The sequence below is a fragment of the Hyperolius riggenbachi genome, chromosome 6 (genome assembly GCF_040937935.1).
Source record: "Hyperolius riggenbachi isolate aHypRig1 chromosome 6, aHypRig1.pri, whole genome shotgun sequence".
Lineage (NCBI taxonomy): Eukaryota > Metazoa > Chordata > Amphibia > Anura > Hyperoliidae > Hyperolius > Hyperolius riggenbachi.
The window spans coordinates 34,407,403-34,426,554 of NC_090651.1; the positions used below are offsets into that span (position 1 = coordinate 34,407,403).

Here is a 19,152-nt window from a genome sequence, read left to right on the forward strand (position 1 = left end):
CTGATTACTATGTGCAGTATTTACCATGCACTGCCTCAAGGGGCTCCAGGCATTCATGTCTCTCAAGCACTCCGGAATAGCCGGTACATTGATGGTCCCTGTAGGTAAACAGCAAAGGACGTCATCCAGCCGCCTGCTACCTGTTTTACTAGCAATAGTATGAGGAAGTGAGTGATTGCTGTCTTCGGGTGCCAAATTTCACTAACCATGTGTATTTTTAACTACAAATACCTTTATAATTTACAAAGAATGTTTGTCTCAAAAACACAGTACTGACTTTAAGGTGTAACTGCAGTAATAAGAAAAGAATTTGACTAATAAGTTCAATCTCCCCTCCTCACCAATGCCTATATAAACCGCATCATTGTCTTTATTTTCTGAAATTGGATAGCTTGTAGCACCTTCCATTGCTTACATACAGGACACTGTACATATGTACTATTTGTGTTTATCAGCCAGTTTCTGCTCTGCTGCCGTTGAATCCTTTTTCTGCTAGACACGCCTCCTCCATCTTTATATGTCTTCCCAGCCACTTCCTGCTCTGCTTCCGCTGCATATTGCTTCTGCATCTTGCTTCTGCTAAACACGCCTCCTCCATCTTTATATGTCTTCCCAGCCCCTTCCTGCTCTGCTGCCGCTGCATCCTGCTTCTGCTAAACACGCCTCCTCCATCTTTATATGTCTTCCCAGCCCCTTCCTGCTCTGCTGCCGCTGCATCCTGCTTCTGCTAAACACGCCTCCTCCATCTTTATATGTCTTCCCAGCCACTTCCTGCTCTGCTGCCGCTGCATCCTGCTTCTGCTAAACACGCCTCCTCCATCTTTATATGCCTTCCCAGCCACTTCCTGCTCTGCTGCCGCTGCATACTTCTTCTGCTAAAGAGTAACCAAGCAGCTCAGGGTGACCCTTCTTCTGCTAAACACACCTCCTCCATCTTTATATGTCTTCCCAGTCACTTCCTGCTCTGCTGTCGCTGCATCCTATTTCTGCTAAACACTCCTCCTCCATCATTCTATGTCTTCCCAGCCACTTCCTGCTCTGCTGCCTTTGCATACTTCTTCTGCTAAACACGCCTCCTCCATCTTTATATGTCTTCCCAGCCACTTCCTGCTCTGCTGACGCTGCATACTGCTTCTGCTAAACACGCCTCCTCCATCAATATATGTCTTCCCAGCCACTTCCTGCTCTGCTGCCGCTGCATACTGCTTCTGCTAAACACGCCTCCTCCATCTTTATATGTCTTCCCAGCCACTTCCTGCTCTGCTGCCGCTGCATCCTGCTTCTGCTAAACATGCCTCTTCCATCTTTATATGCCTTCCCAGCCACTTCCTGCTCTGCTGCCGCTGCATCCTGCTTCTGCTAAACTCGCCTCCTCCATCTTTATATGCCTTCCCATCCACTTCCTGCTCTGCTGCCGCTGCATACTGCTTCTGTTAAACACACCTCCTCCATCTTTATATGTCTTCCCAGTCACTTCCTGCTCTGCTGCCGCTGCATACTGCTTCTGCTAAACACACCTCCTCCATTTTTATATGTCTTCCCAGCCACTTCCTGCTCTGCTGTCGCTGCATCCTGCTTCTGCTAAACATGCCTCCTCCATCATTGTATGTCTTCCCAGCCACTTCCTGCTCTGCTTCCACTGCATCCTGCTTCTGCTAAACACGCCTCCTCCATCAATATATGTCTTCCCAGCCACTTCCTGCTCTGCTGCCGCTGCATCCTGCTTATGCTAAACACTCCTCCTCCATTATTCTATGTCTTCCCAGCCACTTCCTGCTCTGCTGCCGCTGCATCCTGCTTATGCTAAACACGCCTCCTCCATCATTATATGTCTTCCCAGCCACTTCCTGCTCTGCTTCCGCTGCTTCTGCTAAACAGACTACAAAAAACTGCCTTCAATGGAAACTGTTTCATTGAAATTGCATTGCTTTCCGTATTTATGCAAATATTCGCAATGCAAATTCACACTTTGTAGAAATGGGCCCTTTATGTGTCTTCCCAGCCACTTCCTGCTTTGCCATGTCTGCCCTAATTCCATCTATCTAGAGCAGGGGTCTCAAACTCGCGGCCCTCGATACAATATTTTGTGGCCCTCGCCGGCAAAAGCTTCCTTATAGTTCGCTTCAGTGCTCCCAAGTAATCCGCTGCATCCCCGCCGCTAAACGAGGGCTGCAGAGCCCCCAAATCGCCCGGGGGGCAATCCGCCGGCATTTCCTGGACGGGGCAGAGCTTTCAGCTTCAGCTCTGCCCCTCCTGACGTCAATCGCCGCACGGATCGCCGCCTCTCCCCACCCCTCGTTGCGTTTTGATGCCACGTTAAAGTCGCACCGCAAGCTTACAACGCAACGCGCCCAAAAAGTGGCAACGCAGCGTTACCGTCGCATACAGCAGATACAGTAAAAAATACAGGCAATGAAAAGTATGCTTCCAAGTCATTACTGAGCATGTGCAAACAGTCCAACGCAGCTAATGACGTGTATAACGCACTGCATGCAGTACTTTTACTTAACGTGCAGCGTTAGACACCAACGCAACGTGTGCACTGTGAACAGGGCATTGATTTTTCATTGCAGTGAGTTATTCTGCGTTAAATGCTGTTTTAACGCGCGACTTTAACGTCCCACTGTGAACTTAGCCTTAGCCTTTTCTGGATTAAATATAGAATAGGCCAAGGGCTTTTCTGCAAGGGGGCAGAGCTACACCCCAGTACCTGGTTACCCAGATGAGTCTTATTAATGACACAATATGTTGGAGCAGTATAACGTTATAGCATTAGTGTACGTTTTTTTTTTTATTTTCACCAGAGGGTAACGTTAAAAAATAAAAATCTCTGCAAAAGGTCAACTGAATCCCCTGTATTAGGAAATTGTGCCCTCATTTTTTTATGACTTATAATGTTGATAATTGTAGTATATGGGTGTTTTTCACAAAAGCTGTGTTCAATATGGGTTGCCTTATTCTGACCTTTCTTCGTTTTGCAGGTTGAGGCGGTGAAGAAAGCTTTGCAAGACCTGCAGCTGAATGTCGTGGAGATGACCGATGAAAACGCAACATTAGATGGAGGAGACGTTTTATTCACAGGTAATAAAATGACATTTACGTAATCGTGTCTCATCTGTGTATTACAAGATATCTGGAGAGAAGGACATTGAAACACAACTGGTAGGAATTTATTGGTCACAAGGTCAATCTAATGTCTCCAATTTGGTCTAAGCCAAGTTTGTAGGAAACCAATTAACCTAACAGTAAGTTTTTGAGATGTGAGAGGAAACCAGTGTGCCTGGAGGAAGCCCACACAGACATGGGGAGAACATACTGTACAAACTTCATGCAGATAGAGTCCTGGACCAGATTTGAACCTGGGACTCTTCACTATGCCACGGTTCCACCCAACTTATTGTGCTGCAGAAAAACAAGAATAGGAGTTATCAATCTATCCATGTACAGTAGAATCCTGGTTATCCAGAACTAAAGGCCAACTTCCTGGGCTATGTGTGGGCTCTTCTGTGCTTAAAGGAAACCAGAGCGGCCAATAAAAGAAGAAGCGATACTTACCCGTTGCTTCCTCCTGCAGCATAAACAAGTGTGAGTCCCTCGCTGTCCTCCCGCGGTCTGCCGTCCAGCCAAGATCAGCCCTGGTAACTGGCTCTGCACATGCAAGGGAGGTCCACGCATGCGCAGTAGCCCAGACTGATCCCGACTGAGCCTATTACCGGGGCTGAACGGCAGACCGCGGGAGGACGGCAAGGAACTTGCACGTATTTATGCTGCAGGAGAAAGCAGCGGGTAAGTATTAGTGTTCTTCTTTTATCGGCTGCTCTGCTTTCCTTTAAAGACTGGCTTCCAATAACTGTATTTTAACATTTAATACAGAGTTCATGGTATGTATAAGCAACCAGAAAGCACAGGTATCCAGCATCAGCCCATCCCCGTCAGTGCCAGATAACCGAGACTCTACTATATTTAGGTATAGGTGTCTGTGATTCGATAACTGCTGTTGTAATTACAATCTGTTTTTGTTGTGCTTTCTGTTGGTTTTCAGGCCGAGAGTTCTTTGTGGGCTTATCGAAGAGAACAAACCAACGAGGGGCGGAGATACTGGCAGATACATTTAAGGTCAGAACCATGTTTACATTTTGCGGGTGGGTTTTTCATTGTTCAAGTGTAACTCCAACAGCGCAAAGCTCTTGGAGTTCCTCAGTAGAGGAAAACCTCAGGATCGTCCAGAGGCTTCCCCCCCACCCCTCCACCTTGCTGCTCCAGCGCCGGGACCCCACCAAAGCCTATAATAAGGAGAGCAGCCGCACTGCATAAGAGAGCTTGTGCAGTAGCACGGATTCCCCACTTGGGGTCAGCAGAGAAAGCCAAGCCAAGTGAGCTCTGTGTTACAGGTTACAGCACATTTTTAGGTAAAGATTCAGGGCACTTTTTTCACTATAGGTACACTTTAAACGAATGCTGCCATTGCTTTCCTCTATTTAAAAAAATATATGCTTGGATGTCATGCAGATCTTTTGTTTCCGTGGTTTATGAGTCGCACCTGGAACAAGCATGCAGGCAGTGGAGCTGGAACACCTGATCTGCATACCCGCTCTGGTCAGTGGTAGAGATGGCCTTTAAGATACTAATAATTTTGGCTTTCATGCACACTTTAAGTAATTTTTACTGCTGGCAGGTGATGTCAGTGGAAAGAGATGCTGCTTTTTTGGCAGTCGGAAAGAGCTGTTATTTCCCACAATGCAACAAGGCTCCCACAGTGTGATGTCAGGACCACATATCTGTGAGGCGCTGACATCACACTGTGGGAGGGGTTTCACCACAAAATCAGCCATACAGAGCTCCCTGATGATCCGTTTGAGAAAAGGAATAGATTTCTCATGGGAAAGGGGGTATCAGCTACTGATTGGGATGAAGTTCAATTCTTGGTTACGGTTACTCTTTAACTTACCTGGGGCTTCTTGCAACCTCCTGCAGTCACATCCTGTGCCCACTCCGTCCTTCCACGACCCTTCAGCCAGCACTGGCGACCTCCTCATGGCTTAGAGTACTGAGCCATGTGCTCCCATTGAAGGGAGTGTCCTACACGTGCACAGTAGTGATTTTCCCGTACTGTGCATGCGCTGAACGCAGCCGTGAGTGGGGATGCGATGAGGAGGCACGTGGCTGGCCAGCTTTGAAGGGGTTGCTGCTGCTGGCTGGAGGGTCGTGGAAGAACAACATGGGCACAGGATGACTGCAGCGGGCTGCAAGAAGCCCCGAGTAAGTTAAACTGCTTTTTTTTCGTTTTTTTTTTTTTACTTAATATTTCCTTTTAAAGAGACACTGAAGCGAAAAAAAAAATATGATATAATGAATTGGTTGTGTACTATGAATAATTACTAGAAAATTAGCAGCAAAGAAAATATTCTCATACTTTTATTTTCAGGCATATAGTGTTTTTTCTAACATTGCATTATTCTATAATATGTGCAGATTACACAACACTCAGCATTCAAAATGATTCTTTCAGAGCAGTCTGTGAAGTAATGACCTCTCCTCTGGCAGAGAAAAATTAAACAGTTCAATTACAGTTGAGATAATAAAAGTCAGATAACAGCCCTCTCCATGACTAACTTAGTCGGAGAGCTTAATGGCTTGTTTGCATAGAGATAACAACTGGAGTTTCTCAACTCTTCCTGTACTGGAAACAATTAGACTGATGTATCTGATCTTAACCACTTGATGACCCACCCTTTACCCCCCCTGACCAGCGTGGTTATTAGTGATCTGTGCTGGGTGGGCTCTACAGCCCCCAGCACAGATCAGGGTGCAGGCAGAGAGATCAGATTGCCCCCCTTTTTTCCCCCCTATGGGGATGATGTGCAGGGGGGGTCTGATCTCTTCTGCCTGCGTGTGGCTGGCGGGGGGGGCACCTCAAAGCCCCCCTCCGCGGCGAAATTCCCCCCTCCCTCTCCTACCTGGCCCCCCTGGTGATCCGGGCTGCACAGGACGCTATCCGTCCTGTGCAGCCAGTGACAGGACGTCCCCTGTCACATGGCGGCGATCCCCGGCCGCTGATTGGCCGGGGATCGCCGATCTGCCTTACGGCGCTGCTGCGCAGCAGCGCCGTACAAATGTAAACAAAGCGGATTATTTCCGCTTGTGTTTACATTTAGCCTGCGAGCCGCCATCGGCGGCCCGCAGGCTATTCACGAAGCCCCCCGCCGTGATTTGACAGGAAGCAGCCGCTCGCGCGAGCGGCTGCTTCCTGATTAATCAGCCTGCAGCTGGCGACGCAGTACTGCGTCGCTGGTCCTGCAGCTGCCACTTTGCCGACGCACGGTATAAGCGTGCGGTCGGCAAGTGGTTAATGTTTTATTTCTTAGCTGTGCTACACATACAAATCATATTATCATAATTTTTTTTTCGCTTCAGTGTCTCTTTAAGTTTCCCATAATGCAGCTCAGTTAGTTACTGATCTCTTTTTTTTTTCTCCCCCCCCCCCCAGGATTATGCTGTTTCTATGGTTCCCGTATGTGACAGTCTGCATCTAAAGAGTTTCTGCAGTATGGCCGGACCCAACCTCATTGTGATTGGCTCCAGCGAGCCAGCGCAGAAAGCTCTGAAGGTAAGGACAAGCTCTTATTAAAATACCTTAAAAATCAGCCCCGGGGCACCTTCTGTCTTGTTGGGGAAACAGATATTTTCCGTACACTGTGAAACAATGTCACTGAGATATCACCGCTCCTCTGCACACGCTGTTTAATGTTCTGGATCCCGCATGACGTAACCCATAATAAACCCCTTAGAGGTGGCGCACCTGTTGCCAAACTGATGTTTAATCTGCAATCATCCCCCTGGGCCAGAGGAACGCCGCAGGCAGAACCCAGGTGACTTTCCAGGCCGCTGCTAGATACAGCTGTCATAAAATAAAACATTTGGCATTATTCGATTTCAGCGTGCGATGCCAAAATAAAGCATGAAGTCATTATTGAGCATTCCTGAGAGTTTCAGGATCCTGTATGTCGCACGTGAGCCGGATGTGAAACTGGGCGAGCAGCAGGGGTACAGCCGCTTCCTCCGCCATCAGGGATAATAGGAAAGGTAAACACACCATTTCAGCACCTACCTACTTCTGTTTAAAAAAACTCCTGAAGTGAGCGGGATATGGAGGCTGACATACAGCAGATTCCCCCGTATCCGGCACAAGCAGGGGGATCGCATGATGCCAGATACATGTGCTTGCTGGTTGCTTGAGCAACTGGCCTAAAAAGCTCACACCTCCCCCCCCCCCCTAAATACTCACCGAGTCACCAGCACCCTTCCTGCAGCACCTAGCGGGCTCCTAGCAGCTTTCTGGCTTCCCCCTTGCATGCAAGCTGACGTGTCACCTGACCTGCATCAGGTCATGTGATACACCGACTTATGTGCACAGACGCCAGAAGCTGCTAAGAGCCCGCTAGGTGCTGCAGGAAGGCTGCTAGATGTCGTCGATGTTGCTGTATGTATATCCTTTTAACCACTTTACCTCAAAGGGTTTTTCCTCCTAAAAAACCAGAGCAATTTTCACTCGTCAGCACTCCTTCCATTCATTCTCCCCATAACTTTATTACTACTTATCACAACGAAACAATCTATCTTGTTTTTTTTTTGCCACTGATTAGGCCTTCTTTGGGGGGTACTTTTTGCTAAGAATTATTTTATTCTAACTCAATTTTAATGGGAATAATAAGAAAAAAATTATAGTTTCCAAATAATAAGAAAAAAATTATAGTTTCCAAATAAAACATGCTACCGTAATTCAAACCCACACATTTTATTTGCCCATTTGTATCGGTTATTGCAACGTTTAAAATTTTTCCCTAGTACAATGTATGGCGCCAATATTTTATTTGGAAATAAAGGTGCATTTTTTCAGTTTTTCGTCTATCCCTAATTACAAGCCCATAATTTATAAAGTAGTTGTAGTATACAGTTTTTATATACATATTAAAAAAGTTCAGTCCCTAAGGTAACTATTTATGTATTTTTTTATTTGTAATTTTTTTGTTAATTAAAAAAAATGGTAACTTTAGGGGAGTGTGGGAGGTCAGGGGTTAATTTTAAAAAAAAGTAACTAGGGATGATTAACTGAAAAAAAAGGGGATGTAATATAACAATTTGGCCACAAGATGTCCTCAGTGGTGACTTCAGCTTACCGTACTATTAGTACGGAAACGGAAGCACTACGTGGACGGGATTCATGAATGGCAGAGCCGTCTTATTAGACGGCTGCAGCCATTCACAGGGGAACTTAGATCAATGAATGGGATTTGTTTTCCCATTCATTGATCTAGCGGCGGGCGATCGGCGGTAATGAGCGGCAGTACCAAGAGCGTTGCGGCGGGAGGGACGTAGTAACTATGCACCTGCACAGAGTTGTGCCATTTTGCAGGGACGTAGTTACTCGTCCCGGGGGAGGGGAAATGGTAAACAATGCAAATTGCCTGGCTGGCCTGCTGATCCTTTGCCTCTTATTCTAGGTACACACCATACAATTTTCTGGCAGATTTACTTGCCAGATCAATTATTTCCAACATGTTCGAAAATCGTTCGGAAAATTGATCAAAATTCAGATCGGACATGTTGGAAATAATCGATCTGGCAGGTAAATCTTCCGGTAAATTGTATGGTGGGTCCCTAGGTTAAAACTTTTAGCCATAGACCCTGAACAAGCATGCAGATCAGATGTTTGACTTAGGTCTGACTGTATATGCCGCATTCTTGTTCCAGGTGTGTGATTTAGACACTACTGCAGCCAGAGAGATCAGCAGGACAGCCAGGCAACTGGGATTGTTTAAAAGGAAATAAATATGTCAGCCTTCATATCCCTCTCAATTCAGGGGTCATTTAAAGGGAGCTGGTGTCCAGCTATGAGGTGAGATTCAGGCCTGAGTTCTACATTGCACTCTTCCTCCCTTACTACATCACTGCCATTGGCTTAACAGAGTACCCAAGCAGCTTAGGGTGAACCAAAACCACTAGGAAAGTATAGGGGACTGAAAGAGACCGAAAAGCCCTCCTACTAAAAAGCAGTGCTTAGTGTAGTTTGCCTTCTTAAAACAGAAGGAATTTGTGATAATTCAGCTTTAAGTGAACATCTGTCGTTACCCACAATGCACCGCTACTGAATATGCAAATTATCTCTTTATACTCCTGTAGCCAGGCTTGCATCCAGAACCACAGGTGTATTGCAAGCCTATAGCTTTATATTGTACAGAGCCACAGTAGCCCCACATACAGACAACCCTTTTCAGGCTTTTGGTCCTCATCAGTACATGACAGGGATTGATATGGCTGTATGGGGATAAGGCTTGGACCAGTACAACACAGTAACCAAGCAGCTCGGGGTGACCCAAAACCACAAGGAGAGTATAGGGGACTAAAAGAGACCAAAAAGCCCTCCTACTAAAAAGCAGTGCTTAGTGTGGTTTGCCCTCTTATAACAGAAGGTATTTGCCATGAATTGAAAATTTGAAACATCTGACCAATGTATTACACATGTTTGTTCAGTTTTCACTAATAAAAGAAAAAAAATTTGAAAACCCAGAAAAATTACTTGGATCTACAAAATGAAACACGATAATAGGGTGCAGAAGCCCTTACGGAAAAAAGGGCACCGCCAAAGCGCCCTGTATAAAAGCTGTGATTTGGGGCAATGCAGGGAAAATTGCTGGTGCCAAGGCATGAAATCGCTTTGTGCCCGCTATGTAATGCTGCAATTTATATACAGTATAGGCATGCCTTGGGGCCCGTGATTTTATCCAAATTTACCTGCTTTGCAGCAAATTGCTGTGGCGCCTCTGGGCATCCAAATGGGGGTAGGTTGAAGTTAGGACGGTGGGTTAAGTGTTAGGCACCACCTGGTGGGGCATAGGTAGAGGAAGGTCTTAGGGTTAGGCATCGGTAAAGGGAAGTCTTGGGGGTTGGCATCGGTAAAGGGAGGTCTTGGGGGTTGGCATCGGTAGAGGGAGGTCTTGGGGTTTGGCCTCGGTAAAGGGAGGTCTTGGGGTTAGGCATCGGTAAAGGGAGATCTTGGGGTTAGGCATCGATAGAGGGAGGTCTTGGGGTTAGGCATCGGTAGAGGGAGGTCTTAGAGTAGGCGTTGGTACAGGGAGGTCTTAGGGCTAAGCATCGGTAAAGGGAGGTCTTGAGGTTAGGCATCGGTAGAGGTAGGTCTTGGGGTTTGGCATCGGTAAAGGGAGATCTTGGGGTTAGGCATCGGTAGAGGGAGGTCTTGGGGTTTGGCATCGGTAAAGGGAGGTCTTGGGGTTAGGCATCAGTAGAGGGAGGTCTTGGGGTTAGACATAGTAAAACATAGTAAAAGATGACTGATATTTTACTATTGGAAATAAGCAGTAGAATATTGGTAATTTCACCGTTATCCTACTAGCGGCTATCTACCCACTCTTTTTTTCCAGGTTGCCTTTTTTACATGAATGCGTTCAAAACAAGAAATTCCTATTTATCCTTCACCATTTGATTTTCTGAAAAATGTATCAGAATTTTTGGCCACTCCCAGTCGACTTGAATTCAAGTGGCACGTAAATAACCTTTGCTCAAAATGAGCTCACCTGCCCATAGCAGATGTCACGCCACGTTCTGCGGCTTCTATAGATGGCATTATGGGAAAGTTACACAGATGTAATGGAAATGGTTATTCGTGAACGTCTATCTCCTTCCTCTGGGAGAGTGATAATAAAGTCCTGATATCTCAGCATTTGGGGGTTGATCTGGGAAGCATTAAGCATCATGTTCTGGGCCTCTGGGAGAGCCTATACATGTGTGGGAGCAGGTCAGAGGGAATGGAAAATGTTATGTATAATTTATACGCTTTCTGATTAGTCACGTACATGCATTGAAGCTGAAGAGCGTTGTGTGCTCTGCAGCAAATCAGAAATCATTGTCTAGTCTTGGCACAGACTGGCCTTAAAATGCAATTTTGACAATGGCTTTCGGTAATTGGAGGGCAAAGATGGCCAACGAAGTACTAGTAACTCTGGCCTGTATGCAGATTTTATGCAATTTGAAGTTGGGCCACAGGGATAGCCCGAGGCAGAGGCTGGAGAGGCACTAGCATGTGGGTGCAGAGCCGTGAGGGCGGCCTGTGCTCCTCCTCCCCAGCCGTGGTGGAGTCATGAGTAGAGTGTGCTGGAGAAGTTACTCAGCTCTCGGCACCGGGATCTCTCTTCAGCTTTAGCATGCTCTGTTCACAACTCTGTATACTGGGGAAGGGGGCTGCTTAATACAGGTACATCTAACTATATGGAGAAGGGGGCTGCTCTTTTCTGTGGGTATATCTGGCTATACTGGGGAGGGGGCTGCTTAACCACTTGAGGACCCACCCTTTACCCCCCCTTAAGGACCAGCGCTGGTTTGATTGATCTGTGCTGGGTGGGCTCTGCAGCCCCCAGCACAGATCAGGGTGCAGGCAGGGAGATCAGATTGCCCCCCTTTTTTCCCCCCTATGGGGATGATGTGCTGGGGGGGTCTGATCTCTCCTGCCTGCTGTGGGTGGCGGGGGGGGCACCTCAAAGCCCCCCTCCGCGGCGAAATTCCCCCCTCCCTCTCCTACCTGCTCCCCCCCCCCTGAGATCCGGGCTGCACAGGACGCTATCCGTCCTGTGCAGCCAGTGACAGGACGTCCCCTGTCACATGGCGGCGATCCCCGGCCGCTGATTGGCCGGGGATCGCCGATCTGCCTTACGGCGCTGCTGCGCAGCAGCGCCGTACAAATGTAAACAAAGCGGATTATTTCCGCTTGTGTTTACATCTAGCCTGCGAGCCGCCATCGGCGGCCCGCAGGCTATTCACGGAGCCCCCCGCCGTGATTTGACAGGAAGCAGCCGCTCGTACGAGCGGCTGCTTCCTGATTAATTAGGCTGCAGCTGGCGACGCAGTACTGCGTCGCTGGTCCTGCAGCTGCCACTTTGCCGACGCACGTTATGAGTGTGCGGTCGGCAAGTGGTTAACCTGCTGGGCGGTATACCCGACAAACTGTCGGGAATGCGGCTCTGGAGGTTTTCCAAGGGATAGGCGCCCCCCAGTATAGGTAAGCCAGGTTTAGGTGCTCCAGTATAAGTTAGCCTGCAATAGGAGCCCTAGTATAGGTGCCCCCCGACACTGTTACTTACCATACCTCTCTCCAGCAATCGCAGCACCCCCGCTGCACAGCTCCGTTATTCTCTATGCGGAGCGTCGGGACTTGACGTCATGACGCTGAATCCCGATCCTCCTCATATAGAGCTGTGCGGCGGGGATGCTGCGATCGCTGGAGAGAGGTACGGTAAGTAACAGCGTCGGGGGGTGGGGGGCACCTATACTAGGTATCCTATTGCTGGTTAACTTATACTAGGGAACACCTGTAACTGGCTAACCTATTTTGGGGGGCTTTCTAATACTGGGGTCACATCTGGCTATCTATATTGGGGAAGGGGACGGCCTAATACTGGGTGCATATATGGTTACCTATACTGAAGAAGGAGGCTGCCTAATACTGAGGGCATATCTGACTATCTATATTGGGGAGGGACCTACTTAATACTGGGGGTACATCTGCTACCTATATTGCGGCAGGTGTTTATGGTGCTGGGTAACCCTGTCCTGGGCCTGCTGGGCAAGACCAAATAGGCAGGAAATGCATTTGATTGGGTTCATTTTAAACTGGGTACAATTTGCATCAACTTCACATGTAAGCTGAAATGATAAGCAATTTCACTAACCCTCTCTAGTTAAGAGTCTTAACCAAATTATCACAGACTGCCAACCAGAGTTAGGGCCAGTACACACCAAAAACCGCTAGCGGAACCGCAAACGCTAGCGTTTTTTGAAGCGGTTTTCCTGAGCGATTCTAGACATGTTTAGAGCGATTCTAAACATGCCTAGCATTTTTTGGAGCGTTTTTGTGTAGCAGAATTATATTTTGTGCAGTAAAGCTGTAACAGCTTCTGTAACAAAAACGCTTGGAAAACCGCCCTGATCTAGCGCTTTTCAGAGCGGTTTTCCACTTTCCTATACTATAACACTGAGGCAGAAGCGCCTCAGAAATCTGAAAAATGCTGCAGGACCCGAGTTTGCGTGTTGGGAAAAAACGAACCGCTCTGGTGTGCACCAGCCCATTGAAATACATTAGCTAAGCGGTTTTCTACCCCCAAGCGTTTTTTAAAACGCTCATAACTGCTCTTGGTGTGCACCAGCCCTACGTTTTCGTTTTGGACAAACCTGTGAAGGGTTAAAATACTCTTGAAGTTTTAATTCTCTCCCTGCCCCATGATAGGTCCCCCCCCCCCATCATACCCCCTTGACCTACCACAATCCCATGCATCCTAAAGTTGGGGCAGATGAGGAAGTTCTGAGCGGGATGCAGTGCTCAATCCTGATCCTATGTGAATGAAGATTTGGTGGGGTTGTGTGATTTTATTTAGCACAAGTGGAATATGTTTTTAGCTTTTGGATTATAACAATAGATCTATTGATTTCACCCTCTCCGAGTTTTATCAGACTAATAGTGATTAATACTGTGATTATCTGGCAGACTATGCAGCAGATGAGCGATCACCGCTATGACAAGCTGACCGTCCCCGATGATGCGGCTGCAAACTGCATCTACCTGAACATTCCAGGGAAGGGGCATGTGCTCCTGCACAGGGCACCGGAGGAGTTCCCCGAAAGTGTCAAGGTAACCTCATCGCAAGCAATCACTTATGCAAACAAAACAGGAGGTACCCAAAAAGGATAAAATAAATAAAACATGTTAAATCAGGAGGATTAGCCATACTATGCCAGGGGAAAAACACATATATAAGTAGATAAATACTTGATCTACTTACATAACACATGTATTGTACTGTCCACGTTTTGATTTCAGTGAATTTTATATAGTAAATGAAGAGAATTCTGTTCCTGGAAGGGGGCCATGTCTTTTGCCCACAGTTTAGGCAAAATCCTGATGTCATTTCTGCCCTTAACATTTTTTCTTTTCTCCTCCAATCGTTGAGTCAACTCAGCCTTGCTTGTAAACACAAGTGAGCAGAGGATCATGTTTCAGCTAGGCAGCTAAGCAGGGAAATAAAGGAAAGAATAGGAATATATTATAGATAAAAAGAACTCCCAGCATGCAACTGAATGGCATTGGCTATTAAGGGGCCAGTGTGCCTAAAGTATGTGATACCTCCAAATCATACCAGCAGAAAAAGTTTTGAATGCAGGATTAACATCTTTATCACTTAATGCACTCAGACCTGTTGCTGTTGAAATTTGATTTTGTTTTTTCAACTTTTTGTTTATTTTTCAAAAAAAAAAAAATGTTTTGCACATCAAGCAATATCGAATGTACTACAATTATAAATGAAAAACATTAACCAGAAGTCAATAGTAACGAAACACAAAACAATATACACCTGATCGCCCAAATGTAAATAAGTCAACAAGGGAGTATGCACTAACAAGGCATGTGTGAGGCAACCCAGACAGTCCAGGGATCCCAAATCATATCAAACTGTGCAGTATGCTCACATATAGATGAAGTAATTTTCTCCAAAACATGTGTAGTGAATTCTATTAATCAATTCACACCTAGAAGGAGGGAGGGGGGGGGGGGGGGGATTTCCAAGTTTTAGCGAGCAGTGCTTTTGCAGCATTACAAAACTGCCCCAAAAGTTTATTCTTATGTTTGGAAAGTTGAGGATGAGGCCTATGAAACAAAGCAGACCAAGGATCAGGTTGGATCTGCTTTCCTAGCAGTCAGTGCAGTCAGTTGCCCATAGACATTGCCTGATGAGTGCTAATGAAATACAGTGCAGCTGCATTTGTACTGACATTAGATTACACACAGGTGCACTCTATTTGGTCATTAGCACTCATCAGGCAATGTCTATGGGCAACTAACTGCACTCAGACCAAAGGGGACTGACGCACACCCCACTTAACAGTTATTTATTTGTAAAAAAAAAAATGTTTGGAATCATGTATGATTTTCGTTCCACTTCTCACGTGTACACCACTTTGTATTGGTCTTTCACATGGAATTCCAATAAAATTGATGCATGTTTGTGGCAGTAATGTGACAAAATGTGGAAAACTTCAAGGGGGCAGAATACTTTTGCAAACCACTGTATATGCAATTATAGCATATTTGGTAGGAGTCGTAGGATCTTACCTCCTTCAAGGAACAAACCACAAAAGGTAGATATAATATTTTTTCATGCACATTAGACAACACATTTCACGGGTGCTGGCCCGTTTTCTCAGATCACTACAAAGTGCTTTGGTAGCAGTAGTCATGACTGTGAGCGCCTATAAAGAGGCCTATATATTGACTGTAGCTCTCAAGGTACTTCAAGCAAAAAAGCTAAAATTTTAGAACAAAACCCCTGTTCGTGTCTTAACTCGATTTATGTTTCTCTTGCAGGTGTTTGAGAAGCTGAAGGACCACATGCTGATCCCCGTAGCGAATTCCGAGTTGGCCAAAGTGGACGGCTGCCTGACCTGCTGCTCCATACTGATAGACAAATCGCCCAGTCTGTGAGACTCATGGACTCCACCCGCCATCTCTATGGCAATAAGCCACTCCTGTAACGCCCTGTAACTTGACAATCTACCACTGAGCTACTGATTCTAAGTGACACGTCTTGTGAAAAAAATATGAGGGCTAGATTTTATTAATTCATAAATCATTTTATTCCATCACTTTGTATTCCTATATAAAAACGCCTTAAATTCAACAGCCTAATTCATCACCCAGTGGCAATTTAAAAAGAGAAAAAAATCATCACTATGATGCTTGTCTGAAATTCATAGTTTGTCCATTCACAGAAGGACTTGTAGCTGACTCTGAACACTGCTTGGTACCTTCATGACGGCGTCAGTCCTACTCTGCTGGTTCCTCAGTCTCCAAACCACCCATTCTTTTCAGGGAGTGGGGCTGCCTTGTCCACTGTTTGCATAGCATAGGATGTGGGACAGAGAACGGAGGAGGAGGACCTGGTAGGGTTTAGAGATCGATGGTACAGAGGCACAATAAGAATAAAAACATCTAAAAATTAAAAATGGAGATTAAAACATGCAAAACACAAGTTATGTCATCTCAAACAGCATTTCTTTATTTATGAAAAAAGCCACAACAACGCCACATGCAATGCGTTTCGTGACAGTACCTGCTTCCTCAGGAAATGTTGTAGACCATCTGTTTGTCCAGTAGAGTAAACCTTGTGCCTCTGTACCATCGATCTCTGTTTCCTACATCGTCCATCCTTGGTGGAGGGGTGCATCCCCGTTTGCCTTCTATGCCAGAGAGCGAATTTTAGCCCGAGTGGGGACAGGATTGTGATCCCCATCTGTATTCCTGGTGGTCTCCTGTGGGGTGACCCACTTTTGTGAGTATATTTCAGTCACTACACTTTTCATTCTTGGATAGGATATACTATACCATTGGGGTAGGGAGGTGGTATCCCAGGACTGGCTGAGGTAAGTGGTCCATAATGAGTGTTTACAACCAGAGAATTGCAATCCAACGTTGAGCTTAGAAGCCCCCTATGGAAAATCTTCACGAAAATCAGATATCCAAAAATTTTCAGGAAATCTCCCTGTATGTCAAAGAAGGGTTCCTCCCCTTCCGTTGTCCATATTTTAACAGCAGAAACAACCACCTAGCTGGTGAAGGTTCCCTGACCTCTGCACAAGAAGTGATTATAGGTTGTTTTTAAAATAAGCCCTGCAAATACCTTGTTTTTTTTCCCGTAATTTTTGGGCTCACATGGCCATTCCATTGTCAGCCTCTCCTCCTCCTCCTCCCTGCTTGCTTCATAGAGTCTTATGGGAGCTGTGTGACCTGATTTACCCTAGATTACGAAGTAGTTTAGTAAGCTTTGTTGAAAACCTGGATTGAATCACCCAATGGCTTCTTTTGGTTTTCAAGATTCTCAAATTGTCCTACAGTAGTATCTGTTACCACTGCCGACAAAGCTTTCAAAGAAATTGCTAAGTTAGACACCTGCCTTGTAGCGATTGGGTGCTTTTGTAAGAAGCCACTAGAGGTCATTGGCGGGAGACAGGAGACAAGTCTCTGTTTTAATGTGTATATGGCACCTGTCTCCAGTATCTCAGGAGGCCTCTAGTTGTTGGTCGGAGCAGCGTATATCAAGAAAGACTCCCAGGGGATGCATGTATATCATTTACTTTAGTAAAGCTGCTACCTAGTTATAGTATAACATGAGTCTGAATAAAGGAGAGGTCGCCGAAGTGAACCAAGCTGTGACTGGTTGCTTCACGCTATCTAACCGAGCTTTTTTTCAATTTCTATGTACGAGGGCTGTACTGTAAATAATGCAATTTGCCGTATTTCCTGAAACTGTTTATCTGATGGTGTAAAAGCATCACATTTGGGTTAAGTAGCTGTTACTGCATGACTGACAGAGTTTCTGTAGTTGTAGGTTTTACAGAAATGGGTCCATTAAGTAGAAACCAAGGTTTGAGATCTTCACCAGAAGGAAAACATGCTACCACCATCTACAAATGGCTGAGAAAGGTTCTGCTGAATTGCCAAACAGTTATTGCAGGCAAACCAGATCAGGTGTTTTGTGGCTACACTTATTATGGATGTGAAGATAACGATGGCCACACTTGGTTTTTTCCCCTTGTGAGATGGGCCACAAGTCCGTGAAGGGCACCGAGAGGAGGCAAGGGAAAGGGTGTGAACATTAGAGATGGCCCAGCCTTGGAGAACTCATGGAGAAGCACATGATCAGTTTGATCAGTTGATAGATTTGTAAGCCTCTGGGGGAGGCAAGGGAAAGGGTGTGACCATTAGAGATGGCCCAGCCTGGGAGAACTCATGGAGAAGCATATAATCAGTTTGATCAGCTGATAGATTTGTAAGCCTCTGATTTGCTGAGATGACTTCCTGGTTTAACACATGATCATGACAAGCAAATCAGAGGCTTACAAATCTATCAGCTGATCAAACTGATCATGTGCTTCTCCATGAGTTCTCCAAGGCTGGGCCATCTCTAGTGAACATTTGGGAGACCCCATTAAAGTTTTGTTGGGGGGGGGGGGGGGCTCTTGAATTGTAGTTACGCCACTGCTTGGGGACCTATTAACAGCAGTTTACCAAGGAAAACCGAAACAGCTTTATTTGGTCAAGAACTCAATGATTGCTCTTTCATATCCATACTGCTTAAACACCTAGAGATACAAAAATGACTCCAGTCATGCAGTAAACGTTACGCTATCTGGTGGTGTTAAGCATCACATGTGAGTCAGTAGCTTCAGAGAAAATAGCAAACATCCATTACGTCCAGTGTAAAACTTATACTATGGGAAATGCAGTAGGAAGGGAGACTCCTCCCACTGCAGCTGTGTCAGTGTGACACCAGGGATGGGCGGAACCAACAACTATGGCTGAAGCATCTTCACAAGTGGTAATAGCAGTAAATTTAAGCTTATAACACTTTAACTAAACTGAAATATCTAATTTAGATTGGCTAAGATTTTTTTTTAATCATTTGAAAAATGACTTTTGATACTTTACTTGCATTTGAAGAAGCAGCCATTTTGTAGCAGAGCCATCTATCAGAGTTCAGTACAGGTCATCACTGAGGTCCAATCACAGACTGAACTGTGGTTCAGTTCAAAGTTGGCTGCCATTATGCTTCTGAAACTGTGGTAAACCAATAGCCAAGTGCGATATGTTACTTTTTATTCTTTATATATTATTTTTTTTTTTTTAGTCCTATGGAATAAATGTTGTCATTTGAACAACCTTGTTTTAGACTTGAACTAGAGACTTTTAGAATTTACTCTTGGGAAAAAAAATGTGAGTGATGTAGTTTTAAAAAATCAGTTGTGATTGCACTTGTACAAATATAACATTGTCTGTGAACAAATAAAATATTACATAAAGGGATTTATTAACATGTTTCTGAAGTTGTACATTTTGTTATAAACACCTAAAGGTGAATCGTATTAAACTTTTTCTCACAGTCCTACACGGTGGCTAATCTTTTTGTCTTGTGTATAAACTTCCCGATCAGAAGTTCCTTCACCACCAGCCACTTCCTGCAGAATCACCAGTCACTTCCTGCAGCACAGACCTCTCTTGCTAGAGGATGCAGTCTTATGGGAGAGCCTGTTGTC

At 45.5% G+C, this 19,152-nt stretch overlaps 1 protein-coding gene across 2 annotated transcripts in view; it reads left to right on the plus strand.

Annotated features, from left to right (window-relative positions):
- Nucleotides 1-18,932, plus strand: part of DDAH1 (dimethylarginine dimethylaminohydrolase 1) — a 146,584-nt gene extending 127,652 nt beyond the window's left edge. For both annotated transcript variants that reach the window (XM_068239112.1, XM_068239113.1), the window contains exons 2-6: nt 2,982-3,081; nt 4,043-4,116; nt 6,488-6,607; nt 13,553-13,696; nt 15,428-18,932. In XM_068239112.1, the coding sequence (XP_068095213.1) occupies nt 2,982-3,081; nt 4,043-4,116; nt 6,488-6,607; nt 13,553-13,696; nt 15,428-15,544 (555 nt within the window). In that variant the 3' untranslated portion in view covers nt 15,545-18,932. The remainder of the gene's footprint in view (nt 1-2,981; nt 3,082-4,042; nt 4,117-6,487; nt 6,608-13,552; nt 13,697-15,427) is intronic.
- Nucleotides 18,933-19,152: the final 220 nt, after the last annotated feature.